Genomic DNA, 18,393 nt, shown 5'->3' with positions numbered 1-18,393 from the left:
AACCTCAAATTTAGAGAATATCATTGCAGTAGCAGATGTTGATGGAAAATCAAACCTATGGCACCAAAGGCTTGGCCATATGAGCGAGAAAGGAATGAAGATACTTCTGTCAAAAGGGAAGCTGCCGGATCTAAAGAATGTAGATGTCGGACTATGCGAGGATTACATCTTTGGCAAACAAAAGAAAGTCAGTTTTGCAAAGATTGGCAAGACACCCAAGGCAGAAAGGTTAGAATTGGTTCATACTGATGTATGGGGACCATCCCCAGTTCCATATCTTGCAGGCTCACTATATTATGTCACCTTCATCGATGATTCAACAAGGAAGGTGTGGGTTTATTTTCTGAAGAAGAAATCAGAAGTCTTCGATACCTTCAGAAAATGGAAGGTCATGGTGGAAAATGAGACTGGTTTAAAAGTCAAGTGGTTGAGGTTTGACAATGGAGGAGAGTATAGAGATAGTAGATTCAGATATTTCTGCGCAAACAATGGGATCAAGATGGAGACAATAGTTCCCATAACACCGCAGCAGAATGGCGTAGCAGAGCGCATGAACAGAACTCTGAATGAATGTGCCAGAAGTATGAGGATATATGCCGGATTGCCCAAATTTCTATGGGCTGAAGCTATCAACACTGCAGCTTACCTGATCAACCGTGGGCCCTCAGTTCCTTTGGATGGCGGAATACCAGAGGAAGCTTGGAGCAAGAAAGAAATAAACCTTTCACACTTAAGAGTGTTTGGTTGTATTTCTTATGTACACATAAACTCTGCTGAAAGAAGTAAACTTGATGCCAAGTCCAACAAATGCGTATTTGTTGGTTACGGTGGTGATGAGTTTGGTTACCGGTTTTGGGACTATGAAAATCGGAAGATCATTAGAAGCAGAGACGTCATTTTCAATGAAAATGTGATGTACAAAGACAGGTCAACCGCAGAATCAAGTAATACCGAAGCTGAAACAAAGGAATTTACTGAGTTCGAGGAGATTTTTGGAAATGATGTTCAGATCAGTCCTGAAGCAGTTCAAGAGGAAGAACCAGGCATACCAGAACTGAGACGCTCCTCCAGAATTCCTAAACCAACCCAACGGTATTCTCCTTCTTTGCACTACTTGTTGCTGACTGACAATGGTGAACCATGGTGCTATGATGAAGCAATGCAAGTGGAGGATTCAGTCAAGTGGGAGTCTTCCATGAAAGATGAGATGGACTCGCTTATGTCAAATCAGACGTAGGAATTAGCTGAATTACCACCAGGCAAGAAAGCGCTCCATAACAAGTGGATTTACAGGATCAAAGAAGAGCACGATGAGAGCAAACGCTATAAAGCAAGATTGGTTGTCAAAGGTTTTCAACAAAAAAGAAGGTATTGATTACAATGAAATTTTCTCTCCAGTCGTGAAGCTATCTACAATCAGACTGGTGTTGAAAATTGTAGCTACAGAGAATTTATATCTTTAGCAGTTAGATGTAAAGACAACTTTCCTTCATGGTGATTTGGAGAAAGAAATCTATATGAGGCAGCCAGAAGGCTTCATAGAGGTATGCAAGAAAAACCTGGTATGCAGGTTGAAGAAGAGCTTGTATGGTTTAAAACAAGCTCCTAGACAGTGGTAGAAGAAGTTTGATAGTTTCATGAGTAGCAGTGGTTTTACCAGATGCCAAGCATATCATTGTTGCTACATCAAGAGGTTCGACAATAGCTTCATTATTTTATTGTTGTACGTTGATGACATGCTCGTTGCAGGCTCAGACATGCAAGAGATTATAAACTTGAAGCAAAAATTGTCAAAGCAATTTGCTATGAAGGATCTGGGTGCTGCAAAGCAGATTCTTGGGATGAGGATCAAGAGAGACACAAAGTCGGAGACTTTGATATTATCACAGGCTGAGTACATCAACAAATTACTCTCCAGGTTCAACATGCAAGATGCTAAACCAGTAAGTACACCTTTAGGTGTTCATTTCAGACTCTCCAAAGAACAGTCACCAAAGACGGAGGAAGAACGTGTACACATGGTGAAGGTGCCGTATGCCTCAGCAATTGGAAGTCTGATGTATGCCATGGTTTGTACCAGACCAGATATTGCTCAAGCAGTGAGAGCTGTTAGCAGGCACATGAATAATCCGGGCAAGGTACACTGGGAAGCAGTCAAATGGATCCTCAGATATCTGCGGGGTACCACAAACAAAACACTTTATTTCAAAGGTGGAGATACGATACTGACAGGCTATGTAGATGTTGACTTAGCCGGAAATGTTGACATCAGAAGGAGCACTACAGGGTATGTCTATACTCTAGGAGGAACCGCAGTGAGTTGGGTTTCTCAACTACAGAAGATAGTTGCTCTCTCCACAACTGAAGCAAAATATGTCGCTGTTACGGAAGCCAACAAGGAGATGGTTTGGCTCCAAAGTTTCTTGGAAGAGTTAGGCAAGAAACAAGAAAACAATGTCTTGTATTGCGACAGTCAAAGTGCTATACATCTAGCAAAGAATCCGTCTTTTCATTTTATGACAAAGCACATACAATTGCGATATCATTTTATCCGGTCTCTTCTGGAAGATGGGATTTTGAAACTTGAAAAGACCAGTGGAGCTCAAAATCCGGCAGACATGTTGACAAAGACGGTGACTACAGACAAACTGAAGTTGTGTTCAACTTCAGTTGGCATGCTAGAGTAACAAGACTAGAAAAGCTGTTGCATTGATCGAGGTGTGAAGACAGATTAAAACCAGTCTTCAAGTGGGAGATTGTTGAAATTATTAAAATGGTTTTCAAGTTTGGTAACCAACTTTGAAAAAATGGTTTTCAAAGTTTGGTAAATGTTTCTTTGAAAAATAGTTTTTCAAAGTTTGGTAGATGTTTGTTGAAAAATGATAATGGGATAATCACAATTAATCCATAGGCTTTAGGGTATTTACAAGATTAAGTCCTTAAGTTTCAACTACAAATACCCTAGCTCATTTAGCTTCAAAACCATCCCAAAAATTATTTCTTTCTCCCAATACTAGAGAGTTTTCTTGTGAGTAGTGAGTGTTTTGTAAACACCTGTAAATTTTCTCTCTTAGTAAAAGATCTGCAGCAGTCCGGAGACGTAAGCACAATTGGCTGAACTCCATTATCAATTTCGGGTATTATTTTTATGCTTTTATTTTGAATTCTCACTAATCTGACTATAGGAAAATTACTTGTTACTCGTTTATTTCCTAACACATAAAACATGTTTTTGGAGCTTGTGGACACGAGAATTGAGTGGCAGGAGAAAGGAGCACAGCTAAAAGAATATGTTATTGTTATACACTAAATTATGGAGTTATCACCAACTACTTCATCGGCACAATCATTATATAATAAACATTTTTTTCTATAATTAGATTGACATTTATGCATTCCTCAAAGCCTTTACCTTGTCCGAGTTAATATTGGAGGAAGGCCTGAGAGGTTTTTAGGCCTATATGGTTACCAAGTAAATCCATAAAAACTAGTAGTAATTAATGGGAGGGCTCAGATCGTGGAAATGGTCCAACAGCTGGCCAGCTCTGTGGCGGGTAGTTTTCTAATTGCCAAGAAACTGAAAGTCGTGCCTATTGGGAAAACTTGGGGTTTAAGCGGTGACCGACGTCCAGCAACTTCAATCAACGCTGCTAAAACCATAAAAAGGATGGAGCTTCAATCGGCATGCCTTGGATTTCGTGTCCCAAAGTTCAGCATTTTTTGTCAAAATCGATTCTTTAATCAACCCGTAAGTAAATCTATCCTGATTTACGTTCAAGTTTGTTTCTTTCTTAGCGTTAAACCTTGTTATCCCGTTTATATTCCGTCATTAATTTTGTCGAAGTCGGAAACTCACTCTCATTTCGAATGATCAAAATTTTAAGGCTCCTGTATGCAACATCATCAGAAGAAACGGAAATGTTGGGCTTGGAGATGCATCAAAGTGTATATCTTTTGCTTCTTTTCCCTCAGATTTTTTTGTGTTTAACGTTTGTTATTCCCTTCTTTGCTTTAACTAAAAGGGCCTTCTTGTTTTTCTACTAAAAACAATTCAGGGTATTTAAGGTTAAATAAGGAGGATATATTGTGGAGATTGAGCAGATGGGGAACAATAGTGTGTGTTTCTGGGTCTGATCAAAACTCATGTTTGAACCATACTGGGACTGAGAGTGAGAAATCTGTTGTGGCTTTAAACACATTTGATGGCGTGGAATCGTTTCATGGTAAATCGGGTTCTATTTCCTTTCATGGGCAATCTGATTCTCACCAACTGGTGGAAGAGAGCAAATTGATGTCAGCTCATTTCCAAGAAGGAAAAAGATCTTTCCTCTGGGTTTTAGGACCCATTTCATTGATTACTTCATTGATCCTTCCACAGTTTTTTTTTAGCTATGCAATTGAGGCTTTCTTCAAGGACGAGAAACTTGTTGGTATTCTATTTCAACTGTATCTTCTCCTTAGTCGTTTGTTTTCACAATCATGGAGTCAAATTTCATTACTGGTACAGTGGTACTGTGGTGTTTGTGTAACATAAATGAACATATACAATTGTTTTCGCATGGTTATATTGTGCAGAAATTGTGTCCTCGTTTTCCTTTGAAGTGCTATTCTATATTGGTCTTGGGGTGTTCTTTCTGGTGACTGATTATGTTCAAAGGCCCTATTTGCAGTTCAGTACCAAGAGGTGGGGTCTCATTACAGGACTCAGGGGTTACATATCATCCTCTCTCTTTGCAACGGGTTTCAAGATTATTACTCCTCTTGTTGCAGCTTTTGTAACTTGGCCAGTGCTCGGTGTCCAAGCGCTGGTTGCAGTGGCTCCTTTCCTGGTAGGTTGTGCTGCCCAACGCACATTCGAGACGATTCTTGATAAGAGTCATTCATCTTGCTGGCCCCTGGTTCCTATCATTTTTGAGGTATTTGGTCTTTTTACTGAATTTATTTTCGTTCTAAAGACCAAATAAGATGATTGACAACTTCGTAATTGATTTTGCAGGTGTATAGATTGTATCAGTTGACCAGAGCCATTCAATTCATTCAGAACTTCATGTCTTCGATGAAAGACTCCCTGAAAACCCCAGAGATGCTGAAGCGAAGCGGTGCAACTGTTGGGATGGTGGTCACTTTCCAAGTCCTAGCTGTGATTTGCCTTTGGTCGTTGATGACATTTCTCCAACGGCTTTTTCCTTCTAGACCGGTTGCAGAGAACTATTGATGATTAGGTGAGCGGCATATAAATCTATGGTTCTTTCTTGGTTTTGAAATTTGAATCTTCAAATTATACTCCTTGGATATCCATGAAGCTTCAGGGCCCAAGGCATGTTCATCTGTTCTACATAATAGGAGAAATCGAGGGTATTTTTTACTTGTTTCTCGAACTATTTGATTTATATTATCCTTTTATCATAGTTCAATAAAGAAGCAACCATTTTTCATGACCACGAAACTACATATTAGTATGTATATCTGAATTTATATTGAAATCGATGACCTTAATTCAAAAACAAAACTAAAAACCTGCAGAAATTCTACTGAATTTAGAAGTGAGGGTAAACCAAATGAAGTCATGATTTTCTTTTCTTATTTTTTTATAGAATTGCAGTCATACAAAAGAAAACTAGAAAATTTCTGGCATCATTCGATTCTATAATCTGCATATTTGGACTTATAATTCTAAAGGATAATTGCAGGGTACAGAAGCATAAAAAAATACCTTATTGTACTGAGGCAATTTATTATTCTTTGAGCCTCCTCCAATCTGGTTAATGGTCCTCTCCAAAATCTACGGCCTTTTGATGGATTTCAAGATTGAAAACTTCAAAAAATTCCTTAATCAAGGACTTGTAGGAGATATCAATGAACTCACCATCATCAGGAATTGGTTTAACTGCTTCATTGCATCGTGTAGATGACTGAAATTCTTGAAGCAGCCCCTTTATGCTTCCAACTTGACGATCCTGTAACCCACTGGAAACTATCCGACTGAAGGGAGTTAGGTCTGTGGTGACATTAAGTGCCAGCCCATGCTATGTTATCCCCTTGGATACTCTTACACCAATTGCAGCCAATCTCTGATTTCCTGTAACAAAATTTTGGAAAGATCAAATCAAAGAAGGCAGGGTTATTTACTTACAAATGAAATCAGATTAGAAAAATGACATTGTAATATGATTGTAAGTGCTATTGTTAAAGAGAATGACAAAATCTTGTTATCACCGACTGCTGGCCCAAGCAGCTAGACAACACAAGAACTGCATGGTCCGAGACTTAATCACCATTCACCTTGATGCCAGGACCCTCAATTGCATATCAATAATAGATGGAGAATAACAAACCATTACGATTGCTTGCTATTTTTATATTTAAATTCGAGGCCTAGAATGAATGGGGTGAATCTCTTAAACGTCTTTGTTCCCATCATTTACAACTTCTAACAAAAGATACATAATTCGAGAACAAATAATCAAAACGAGAGAGAAAAAAAAGCTATGGAGTCATGCAGGCTAGCAGCGGATGCATTTTGGTCCCTTGCTATATTGGAACGTCATCATCCCACTTTAACAAGAAAATATTGATAATCCTATGCCTATTTCCTCATCCAGTAAGCCTGCAATGTCCTGCATTATATGTTCAATTTCAAAAGGAAAGGATTGAGAAAACATGGTTCAAGCTTATAATAACAGTTTTGCTTAGCCATTCGCCTAGTGGAAACAAATCAAGCATCAAAAGAGAAGATAAGAAATCTTACCAACCCAAACACCCGTTAAACCTCCAATCCTAGAAGGCCAAGCCTTAGTAGAAAATGTTGATGAAAGAACCCGAATCACCACCTCCTCAAGTGTCCTAAGGTAGCAATGAAGATCCATCTTGTGATTCTGGAGATCAATAATAGGATACATAACTAGCTATATTGCAATACAGGTAGTATAGGAGGAGTTAGTCCAAAGAGAAAATCACCTTGAAATCAAACTAATGTCACATTCTTAGCCATGTAGGTATTGAAACCATACCTGTCCAGGCCCATATGTAACTTCCCCGCCCCGTTCAATTCGATAAACATCAAAAGATCTTCCTTTACGTCAAGATTCAAATACTTGTACGAGGTACCAATGCCGATTGAATAAACAGTTTATGCTGAAGAATAATTAATGAATCCGGACAATTGCCGTGTTATTGAATCAGTGCTTTCTTTTGTTTAACAAATTGTTTCTGCCAAGACCATGCCTTTACATATGGAATAAGCTCCTTGTGCAAATCAAAACAGTCGCACCTATGGAATTTAAGTTAAAAAAGATTGAGTTTTCGGGGGAAGAGGGATGAATGGAGTTCGTTTGTTAAAATACCTGAGAAAAGACGGAGGAACTAACGCTTTTGGTTTTGTTGGAAATTGGAATCACTGGGTTGAGTTCGTGAGGAGGATCCTTTTGTTGCTTAACGGTTGTGCATGTTGTTGGGGTTGTTCTGAAACACAGATTCGATGCAAGAATTGTGGCTTATGAATCTCTGTGATCGAGCATGATTAAATAAAATTGGCTTTCTACTGAAATGCCAAGTCCTCTGATAGAGCGAAGAAACCAAAGTTAGAAATGCGCGAATGCATCTTGACAATTTAGTCGGGGATGTTAAGATTAAGTCGGGCATTTTTTTGGGTACATTTGTTGATTTATGGGCTATTTTGTCGTTAGTTGATAACCGGGAGGCCTCAACTCCAAAGCCCCTCAGCCAGTATATATTGTCACGCCCCCAGAACTTCGACGTCTCAAACCGTCGGAATATCAGAGTCAAGGTCTGACGGGTCGTGCGGCCTTAGACGCTCCTCGGCCTTCTCCGCGACTAAGTAAGCATTACCCAAGTTAAGTGAGCATGCAAACTCACAAAGGTTGGAACCAAGCCCTCAAGGCTTCGGATTGCGGAAGTTTTAACACCAAAGAGGCTATGTTGAAAACATTTTGATATTTCGATATAACAAATTAAGTTAAATGAATTTTAAGATTTTCCAAATGATTTTCTAAGTATATTCGATAGAATTATTCGAATATCAAAACATTACTCCAAATCTTTCAAAGATCATTTTTAATCCTTACTCAAAGTGTAAAATTAAGTTTTAATCTTAAAAAAATTTCAAAATAATTTTACAAAGTATTTCGAACCATTTCAAAGCCAAAAATTCCAGATTGCTCATAGGGAACCGATTCCCCCCCTAAGGGGGTACCAATTCCCCCCTGAATGGTTTGGCTCCGAGAATTCCAATATGCTCGGAGGGAACCGATTCCCCCCCAGGGGGTACCGATTCCCCCCTTGTATAACGGTCGAAATATCTGAATTTTACACTTAGGGAACCGATTCCCCATAGGGGGTACCGATTCCCCCCACGCTCCAAGCTGTTTTATTAATTGTTTTCACACTAAAACGGCTATATGATCATCACTAATCATCCCCAACGTTCAGAAGTGATTCAAGGTGTATTTAAACAAGTTCTGAAGCCCTTGATCAACATGAAATTATAGAGAAACAAGAGAGAAAGCATCAAACACCAAGTTTGTGCAAATCAAGCCAATTTTCCTTTCCATATTCATTTTGCTTTCAAAGAACACCATTTGTGCTCATTTGTAATTATTTGTGAGTGTTCTTTTCTTGTTCTAGAATTGTGCAAACATCTTACCTTGTGAGGTTTTCCTTGTAAGTTTGCAAATTTGTAATCTTCTCTTTGGGAAAGAGTGTTCTCAAGAATTGGGGTATATTCTTGAGGGTGTTGTAAGGTTATCTCTTTGGCCTCAAAAGAAAGAACAAATTAGTGAATTTGTTGGAAAATCCTTAGTGTGGATAGCTAAGGTAGTGGACGTAGACTTTGATTGAGAAAGTCAAACCACTCTAAATCGATGTGCAATTACTTTCAATTTTCTGCAAAAAGCTTCCACTAAATTTTTAATTGCCAATTCACCCCCTTCTTGGCCAATTCCTTCAATCGATTAACTCAACAATTGGTATCAGAGCCTAACTCATTTGAAGGTTTAATCGCCTCTTGAGTCGATTCGGGAAGAGTTATATCGATAATCAAAGTCATCAATGGCCTCCGCTTCAAACTTCAACTTCGGTCTCGACTTGATGCCCGTCAACAAGCCTCATTTCTTCAATGGAGCTAACTATACCTATTGGAAGAATAGAATGATGTACTTCATTCAAGAAAGTGACATGGGAGCATGGAATGTTGTAGAAGAAGGATACATCAAACCTCTCACTCATCCAAGGTTGTGGAGTGAAAGAGAGACAAGAATGTTCCAGCTCAACTCCAAAGCCATCCATATCATTTTTTGTGCTCTTGGACCAGATGAATACGAAAGGGTTTCATCGTGTACAACCGCAAAAGAAATATGGGACAAACTTCAAGTCACTCATGAAGGTACCGATGAGGTAAAGAAATCTAAAATTAGTATTTTAATGCATAGCTATGAAAATTTTAGGATGAAACCAAATGAAGATATCAAAGCTATGACGGATAGATTTTCAACGATTGTCAATGGTCTCAAATCATATGGAGAGATCATTTCAAATGAAAAGCTTGTGAGGAAGTTAGTTTACTCCCTCCCAAAATCGTGGCAATCAAAGAAGACGGCAATCATCGAGTCTAAGGACTTAACGTCCTTAACTCTTGAAGAGCTAATTGGGTCACTCCTCACTCATGAAATGATGCTCGAAGATGAGGTGGACCTCGACAAGATTGACGAGACACCAAAGGAGAAGGAGAAGAAGAAAAACATTGGAGTTGCTCTCAAATCCACAAAAGATGAGAGTGATTCGAATAACAATGACGATGACGAGGAAATGACATTGTTTGCCAAACGTTTCAGAAAAATGATGAGACCTTATCGAGGAAGAAAATTCAAACGAAATGAAGGCCTCAAAAATGAACCGAAAGAGAAGGACCCAATCATTTGCTACGAATGCAAAAAGCCAGGGCATGTCAAATATGATTGCCCATAATTGAAGAAAAAGGGTCAATCAAAGAATAAGCACAAGGCTCATGTGGCTACATGGAGCGATGAAGAAAGTTCCGATGAAGAGGAACAAGAAGTAGCTAACTTGTGCTTGATGGCATTTGAGGAAGATTCTAAGGTAACTTCTAACTCATCCGATTTTGATGATTTATCCTATTATGAGTTATTAGAGGAATATAATGGGTTGACTTCGGATTATGAGAAATTATTTTTAAAATATAAAAAATGATGTTTCAAAATTGAAAAATGAAAACAAACTCATATCCAAAACCAACAACAATCTTGAAAGTAAAATCAAAGATTTGCAAATCAAACTAGAAGAGTTTGAAAAGAAAAATTTAGATTTGCAAAATTTACTTTCAAAGATCAATGATGATCATCAAAAAGAAAATTGATGATCTTAAAACTTCTTTTGATAAAGTTGGAACAAAACATTTTGAAAAAGGTGGAAATTCAAAATCCAACTTTGTTAGAAAAAGTTTTAGAAACTAAAATCATAGAGGTCCCCAAAGAACCTCTAATGGAAAAATCGTTAGAAGTATGTGGGTTCCTAAAGAACTTATTACTACTAAAGATAAAAATATCCTACACAAATGGATACCTAAGGGGACTAGGATTTTGGAAACTAATGAATATGGACCCAAAAGAATTTGGGTACCAAAAATAAAAAATTAATCTATGTTTGTAGGGAAAGGAGCATTGCTACAAGGCACGAGAAACAAATTCAAATTCATGGTACCTTGATAGTGGATGTTCAAGACACATGACCGGAGACAAAAGCCGGTTCATTGAGCTTAACGCCAAAAATGGAGAAGTGACTTTTGGAGACAATTCAAAAGGTCACATTGAAGGTATTGGTACAATAGGTAATACCTCTTCCATACAAATTAAAAATGTTTTATATGTGAATGGATTAAAGCATAATCTATTGAGTATTAGCCAATTATGCGATAAAGGATTCAATGTCTTATTTGAAATTAATGGTTGTAAAGTCATTGACATTGCATCTAATCAGATTATGCTTGTTGGTCATAGAATAGGAAACATATACATGGTGCATTTAGATTATTTTGATATGACTAATTTATGCCTAGTTGCTAAGGATGAACATGATAGTTGGTTATGGCATAGGAGACTAGGACATGCTAGTATGAGTGTTTTGCAACGGTTAATTCAAGGAGACCTAGTAAGAGGGTTGCCTAAGCTTAAATTTGATAATGATAAAATCTGTGATGCTTGTGCTAAAGGAAAACAAAAGCGAGTTTCTTTTAAATCCATTAATGATGTATCAACTCATAGAGTTTTACAATTGATCCATTTAGATCTTTTTGGGCCAACTAGAACTACTAGCTTAGGTGGAAAACAATATGCATTTGTCTTGGTAGATGACTATTCTAGATATACTCAGGTTCTATTTTTAAATACTAAAGATGAATCATTAGAACAATTCATCACGTTTCAAAAGTAATCCAAAATGAAAAATGTTACTCTATAACTAGTGTTAGGAGTGATCATGGAACTGAATTTGAAAATCTTGGATTTACTGAATTTTGTAACTCTAAAGGTATTAGCCATAATTTTTCAGCACCTAGAACCCCTCAACAAAATGGAGTTGTTGAGAGGAAAAATCGAACTTTAGAAGAAATGGCTAGAACCATGCTTTGTGAAAATAATTTGCCAAAATATTTTTTGGTTGAAGCCACAAATACTGCTTGTTATGTTGTAAATCGAGTAATGATTAGACCAATTTTAAAGAAAACTTCATATGAAATTTTCAAAAATAAAAAGCCTAACATTAGTTATTTTCATTCTTTTGGATGTAAATGTTTTGTTTTAAACAACAGTAAAGAAAACCTTGGCAAATTTGATGATAAAAGTGATGAAGGAATTTTTCTGGGTCATTCCTTAAATTCTAAAGCCTATCGTGTATTTAATAAAAGAACTTTAGTTGTAGAAGAGTCTATACATGTTGTTTTCAATGATAATCCCCTTCCGAGGAAGGATTCTTGTGTGAATGATGATGTAGGTGTTATAAATACAAATGACGTTAGACATGACGTTGGAGAACCATCATCAAAGGAAGAAACAAAAAATGAGGAAACTCATGATCCTCTTGAGAATCCAATCATTGAAGAAAGGGAAGTAACTTATCCAAGAGAGTACAACTATGTCAAGGATGGTGAAATTATAGGTGATCCATCAAAAGGGGTAACAACTCGATCTTCTCTTAGAAATATTTGTAATTATGTTGCATTTATCTCATGCATAGAGCCTAAGAATATTAAAGAAGCATTAAATGATGAACATTGGATTATGGCTATGCAAGAAGAGTTAAATCAATTTGAGAGAAGTAAAGTATGGACATTAGTTGAAAGGCCTAGTAATAAATCTACTGTAGGTACTAGATGGGTATTTAGGACTAAGCTTGATGAGAGTGGTAATATAGTGAGAATCAAGGCTATACTTGTTGCTCAAGGGTATACTCAAGAAGAGGGCATAGACTATGATGAAACATACGCTCCCGTAGCTAGGATGGAAGCAATTAGAATGTTATTAGCATTTGCATGTTTCAATGAATTTAAATTATATCAAATGGATGTTAAAAGTGCATTTTTAAATGGTTTTATAAAAGAAGAAGTGTATGTGGAACAACCTCCAGGTTTTGAAGATTTAAATTTTCTGGATCATGTTTTAAAATTGACAAAAGCTCTTTATGGTTTAAAGCAAGCTCCTAGAGCTTGGTATGAAAGATAGTCAAATTTTTTAATTGAAAAAGGTTTTTCAAAAGGGAAGGTTGACACTACATTGTTTTTGAAGCATAAAGGTAAAGATTTATTAGTAGTTCAAATTTATGTTGATGATATAATATTTGGTTCTACTAATTATGTTCTTTGCCAAGAATTTTCTAAGCTAATGCAAAGTGAGTTTGAGATGAGCATGATGGGGGAGCTCTCATTTTTCTTGGGACTCCAAATCAAGCAAAGAAAAGATGGCATCTTCATCAATCAAGCTAAGTACGTAAAAGATATGCTCAAGAAGTTTGGACTGGAAAATGGGAAACCTCATGACACTCCAATGAGCTCTTCAACAAAGCTTGACTTAGATGAAGGAGGTAAATGTGTAGATGTTAAATTATATAGGTCAATGATTGGATCTCTACTTTATCTAACTGCAAGTAGACCAGATATTATGTTTAGTGTTTGCTTATGTGCTAGATTTCAATCATGTCCTAAGGAATCACATGTACTAGCTGTTAAGAGAATCTTTAGATACCTTAAAGACACTCCTAGTTTAGGACTTTGGTATCCTAGAGACTCTAGCTTTAGCTTGCATGCTTTTTCTGATGCGGATTATGGAGGATGCAAATTAGATAGGAAAAGCACCTCCGGTACTTGCCAATTCCTTGGAAATATGCTAATTTCTTCGTTTTCAAAGAAACAAAATTGTGTTGCATTATCTACCACTGAAGCCGAATACATTTCAGCTGGTAGTTGCTGTGCACAAGTTTTATGGATGAAACAACAACCTTTTGATTATGGAATTGAAGTAGGTACCATTCCTATCAAGTGTGACAATACTAGTGCTATTTGTCTCACTAAAAATCCCATCCAACACTCTAGAACTAAGCACATTGAAATAAGACATCACTTCATTAGAGACCATGTCACTAAGGAAGATGTAGTTCTAGAATTTGTTGATACTTTGCACCAATTAGCGGATATCTTTACAAAACCTTTAGACAAGGAACGATTTTGGACACTTATGAGAGAATTAGGTTTGACCAATCTATCTTCACTGAGTGTTTAAAATAATTTTAGCACTTTTAATAATAAATGAAAAATGCTTATAATAGTAATTTTTGATTGCATTCATTGCTATTAGTTAGGGGGAGTTTATGATTCTTGATGAAAAATTAATTTTATGTTCAAATATCGTTTAAAGATTAATTGAATTGTTTGAACATGATTAATTTTCAATATATGAGTTGCCAATACCACTAGAGGAAATTAATTTAGCATTTTGGGTGTTTAAAATCGGATTTTAGAATTTTGGTGCAGAGGGAATCGATCCCCCCTTGAGGGAACCGATTCCCCTTTTGAAGGGGAACCGATTCCCCCCACAGGGGAATCGATACCCCCCTAGGGTTCTGGTTAAACACGGGCAGAACCCAATATTTGCTCAAACCATCTCTTATTCCTTCACGTCGTTTCTTCCCTCTACTCTCTCAAATCTCCATTCTTGCCTCAAATCAACGTTTTTAATCAGAATTCACTTCAAATATCATCCTCTAAATCTTTTGGAATCATAAAAAACGTGCAAACTTCATCTAATCTCACTCAAATCCGAAATCATTCAAGGTATTTTTCCAAAACCTTTTTTTTATCAATTTATGAACATAGAATTAGTTTTAATTAGTTCTAGGTTGAATTATTGATCGGGCATTGATTATTTAGTGATTAGAAACTAGATATTACAACTAATTTCATCAAAAACACAAGATTTTTTTTCAAAATTTTCTAAATTTTCGAAATAAAAAAAAATAACTTTCAAATTATTGTGTTTTGATTAAATTATGTTGTTATTATGAAAACTATACATATATTGTTTCTCAAAACCATATTTTCAAAAAACTTTGCCCATTAGGATTGATTTAGAGAACCTTTAAATAATGAGGACTCAATTGAGTTTTGGGATTGATTGAATTGCATACATATTTTTTTTAAATTGCAGGTTATCAATTCTATTCCGATTTCCTAAACCATGTCCAATCCTAAACGTGCTAGGTCTTCATCTAGTCGTTCAGACCGTCAACCAAATCCACCTCCAAATCTTCATCCTATTCCAATTTCTAATCCTAATCCCATTGATCCTAACTTGACTATCCAAAATTCGTGTTTCAATCATCCTGGTCCTAGAAATCATCGTTTTTGGTATTATCAATATTTTGACTCTTACAAAATCCGGGAAGAACGTATTCCTTCTCGTCAAGCTATGTTAGCTATCACTTTTAAATATCTTCCTCTTTTACAAGAGTGGAAATTTGATAAACTCTTTGACCTTGAACCCATCGTTTACCATCAACTTGTTCGTATTTTATATTCTAATGACGTTTGTGTTAAAAACCAAACCGAAACCGAAACCATAGGAATTCGTTCCTACCTTCTAGGACAATTCTTATATATTGACTCGGCTTAAATATCCAATACATTCGGATTAGATAATGATGGTATTTCAAATGAAAAACAGGCTTTAGGATCTCGTTATAAAAGAAGAGATAGTGCAAGTATCCTAGACCTTCATGAACGTTTTCTTCATCTAATGATTTCTTGGTGGTTTTGACCATCCGGAGGTCGTTATTCTACTCTTAGAGCCTTAGATCTTTGGTGGTTATATTGTTTCGAAAACAATATTAAAATCAATCTTCCTTAGATTATTTTTGCTGAAATTGTTGAAACCGTAAATCTTGTTCCCAACAAAAAACTCTGTTCATCTCTTGTTTACGGTTGCATTTTGAGTAATATGTTTTCCAAATCTGGGCTTAGAGTCGGTCTAGATGTCGTTTTTCCCCTTAAGAAACAAATTAACCTTCTTTCCTTAACGAGAGCGGGATGGATTAAGGATAAGGAAACCGGTGATGGGTTCGATCTTCTGCAAATACTCCGGGAGCTAGTTCTTCACAAGCTCCACCCGAAGCTGACGAAGATCTCGAGCTTGAGCAATTAATGCGAGACATCGATGAAGCCGAAGATGAGCCTGAGCAGCCCGAGGAGCAGCCCGAAGAGCAAGCACAACAAACGCATCCAATGCCTCTATATTTCCAATCCTTTATGGAGACATTCGATTTTCGATACGCTACTATGGATTCGCGCTTTACTTCTATAGAGTCCCATTTATCCACAATGGGAGCTCAACAATTAGAAATTCTTCGGGAAATACGTGCAAATAATGAAGTAACCAACACACGTATTAATGACTCACTAACGAAATGGCCGCTATGCGAGCTCGTTTTCCTCCTCCTGATCCGGATATGTGATTCAATGTTTTGCTTTGAACTCCAAACTTATTGTTTTAACATTTTGAATATTTTGGAATGTTTGAATTTGTGGATTGATTGACTTTGAATTTGTTTGGATTTATGAATGGTTAGAAATTATCTATTTGGCGTGATTAAATTTATTCATTATTGCATCATTTACTTCATGATTAGATATATGACCAATTTTACCATTTCACATTAATTATGAATATTGATTATGAAACTAATGGCTAACGTTTCTCTTGCTTGTGATCTTAGCAGCTTATGTTATATATAATCAATTGGCTAAATGACTTCAAAAACTTGTTTAAATTCTTTAAAATGTCTTTTTGATTTAACAAAAAAGGGGAGAAGTGTTAAATGGTGTTAAATGTGTTTTCTAAATGCTATATGGGAGAAGTGCTAAAGTAAGGGAGAGTAATTTCAAAACTTGATTTCAAAATCTTAAAATTACTAAAATATTTTGTTATATCAAAAAGGGGGAGATTGTTGAAAACATTTTGATATTTCGATATAACAAATTAAGTTAAATGAATTTTAAGATTTTCCAAATGATTTTCTAAGTATATTCGATAGAATTATTCGAATATCAAAACATTACTCCAAATATTTCAAAGATCATTTTTAATCCTTACTCAAAGTGTAAAATTAAGTTTTAATCTTAAAACAATTTCAAAATAATTTTACAAAGTATTTCGAACCATTTCAAAGCCAAAAATTCCAGATTGCTCATGGGGAACCGATTCCCCCTAAGGGGGTACCGATTCCCCCCTGAATGGTTTGGCTCCGAGAATTCCAGTATGCTTGGAGGGAACCGATTCCCCCCCAGGGGGTACCAATTCCCCCCTTGTATAACGGTCGAAATATTTGAATTTACACTTAGGGAACCGATTCCCCATACCCCCCACGGTCCAAGCTATTTTATTAATTGTTTTCACACTAAAACGGCTATATGATCTTCACTAATCATCCCCAACGTTCAAAAGTGATTCAAGGTGTATTTAAACAAGTTCTGAAGCCCTTGATCAACATGAAATTATAGAGAAACAAGAGAGAAAGCATCAAACACCAAGTTTGTGCAAATCAAGCTAATTTTCCTTTCAATATCCATTTTGCTTTCAAAGAACACCATTTGTGCTCATTTGTAATTATTTGTGAGTGTTCTTTTCTTGTTCTAGAATTGTGCAAACATCTTACTTTGTGAGGTTTTCCTTGTAAGTTTGCAAATTTGTAATATTCTCTTTGGAAAAGAGTGTTCTCAAGAATTGAGATATATTCTTGAGAGTGTTGTAAGGTTATCTCTTTGGCCTCAAAAGAAAGAACAAATTAGTGAATTTGTTGGAAAATCCTTAGTGTGGATAGCTAAGGTAGTGGACGTAGACTTTAATTGAGAAAGTCGAACCACTTTAAATCGCTGTGCAATTACTTTCAATTTTCTGCAAAAAGCTTCCACCAAATTTTTAATTGCCAATTCACCCCCTCTTGGCCAATTCCGTCAATCGATTAACTCAACAGGCTACTTCGAGCTACAAGGTCAGACTATCGTGTGGAAGTGCTAACACGAAGGTGGCTACTCCTGGCCACCAAGATAGGTAACAAGAACAAAGAACTCAGAAAAAATAGAGCAAATGCCTCAGAGCTTATATTACTCTCTCAAATAGAAGAATAGAATTGGGTGATTACAAATGGGGATGAGAGCTCTCTATTTATAGGGGAGCTCCCTCTCAATCGATGGTCAAGATCGTTTTACATGAAGGGCTAGGATTGATTCCCACCTAACCCACCTCCCTTAATTTAAGGCAATCCCACCTAACCTTATCCTTCTAGAATCCTCCAAGGAACGGGCCAGATCTGATGGTTCTGGGCAAGCCCAATAGTCTGTATAATTATCTTACAGATATCTGCTCACATGTCTTGGTTCGAATCTACGAGCCTTGACAGAATTGCCCCAATCGCCCTCGTCGCTTCTCTTGGATGCCTCGGAATAGATCCTTATCGAACTTGTAAGCCCGATACTCCATATTGAACCTCGTTGTCGGACGTTTACACCAATATCTCGGACCCAAGTTTCTAGCCAGTGAGATTCTCCCCCACTGAACCTAGCGACGCCCTCGTCGCTATACTCGACGATCCTGGGCAACATCATCTTGGATAATCTTCGGTGCCTTGGCTTGTCGCGTTCCTCCGAACTGCTCTCCTTGGCTTTTGCCTCATGTAACTTCAAGATCTTTTACGCCATACTTCCCATCAACTTGGTTGCCTTTCGACGCCTCCACTTGTTCATGTTCCCCATAAGGACTCGACCTTCCATAATGGATGTGCTTGCTATGGCTCTTGCCGCCAAGTAATGAAATGGGCTAA

The 18,393-nt window shown here is 36.9% G+C and overlaps 1 protein-coding gene and 1 pseudogene across 1 annotated transcript; one reads left to right on the top strand and one right to left on the bottom strand.

Annotated features, from left to right (window-relative positions):
* Positions 1 to 3,654: 3,654 nt before the first annotated feature.
* LOC120168156 lies at positions 3,655 to 5,865 on the top strand. Its single transcript, XM_039176974.1, has 7 exons — positions 3,655 to 3,748; positions 3,885 to 3,945; positions 4,056 to 4,223; positions 4,379 to 4,430; positions 4,576 to 4,916; positions 4,997 to 5,222; positions 5,748 to 5,865. The coding sequence occupies exons 3-6, from the start codon at positions 4,203 to 4,205 to the stop codon at positions 5,213 to 5,215; spliced, it is 633 nt and encodes a 210-aa protein (XP_039032905.1). The 5' UTR covers positions 3,655 to 3,748; positions 3,885 to 3,945; positions 4,056 to 4,202; the 3' UTR covers positions 5,216 to 5,222; positions 5,748 to 5,865.
* Positions 5,702 to 18,178, bottom strand: LOC120168189 (annotated as a pseudogene).
* Positions 18,179 to 18,393: the final 215 nt, after the last annotated feature.

The sequence above is a fragment of the Hibiscus syriacus genome, unplaced genomic scaffold (genome assembly GCF_006381635.1).
Source record: "Hibiscus syriacus cultivar Baekdansim isolate YM2019G1 unplaced genomic scaffold, ASM638163v2 tig00111715_pilon, whole genome shotgun sequence".
NCBI lineage: Eukaryota > Viridiplantae > Streptophyta > Magnoliopsida > Malvales > Malvaceae > Hibiscus > Hibiscus syriacus.
The sequence above is the reverse complement of the archived record's forward strand: the minus strand, read 5'-3'. Positions and strand labels throughout refer to the sequence as shown.

What these genes read in the sequence shown, in the direction of transcription:
- LOC120168156 (XM_039176974.1), top strand. Translation starts at nt 4,203, where the DNA reads ATGGCGTGGAATCGTTTCATG. An exon ending in TGGCGTGGAATCGTTTCATG is followed by an intron (nt 4,224 to 4,378) that starts GTAAATCGGGTT and finishes ATCCTTCCACAG; the next exon opens with TTTTTTTTTAGCTATGCAAT. An exon ending in TGGTTCCTATCATTTTTGAG is followed by an intron (nt 4,917 to 4,996) that starts GTATTTGGTCTT and finishes TTGATTTTGCAG; the next exon opens with GTGTATAGATTGTATCAGTT.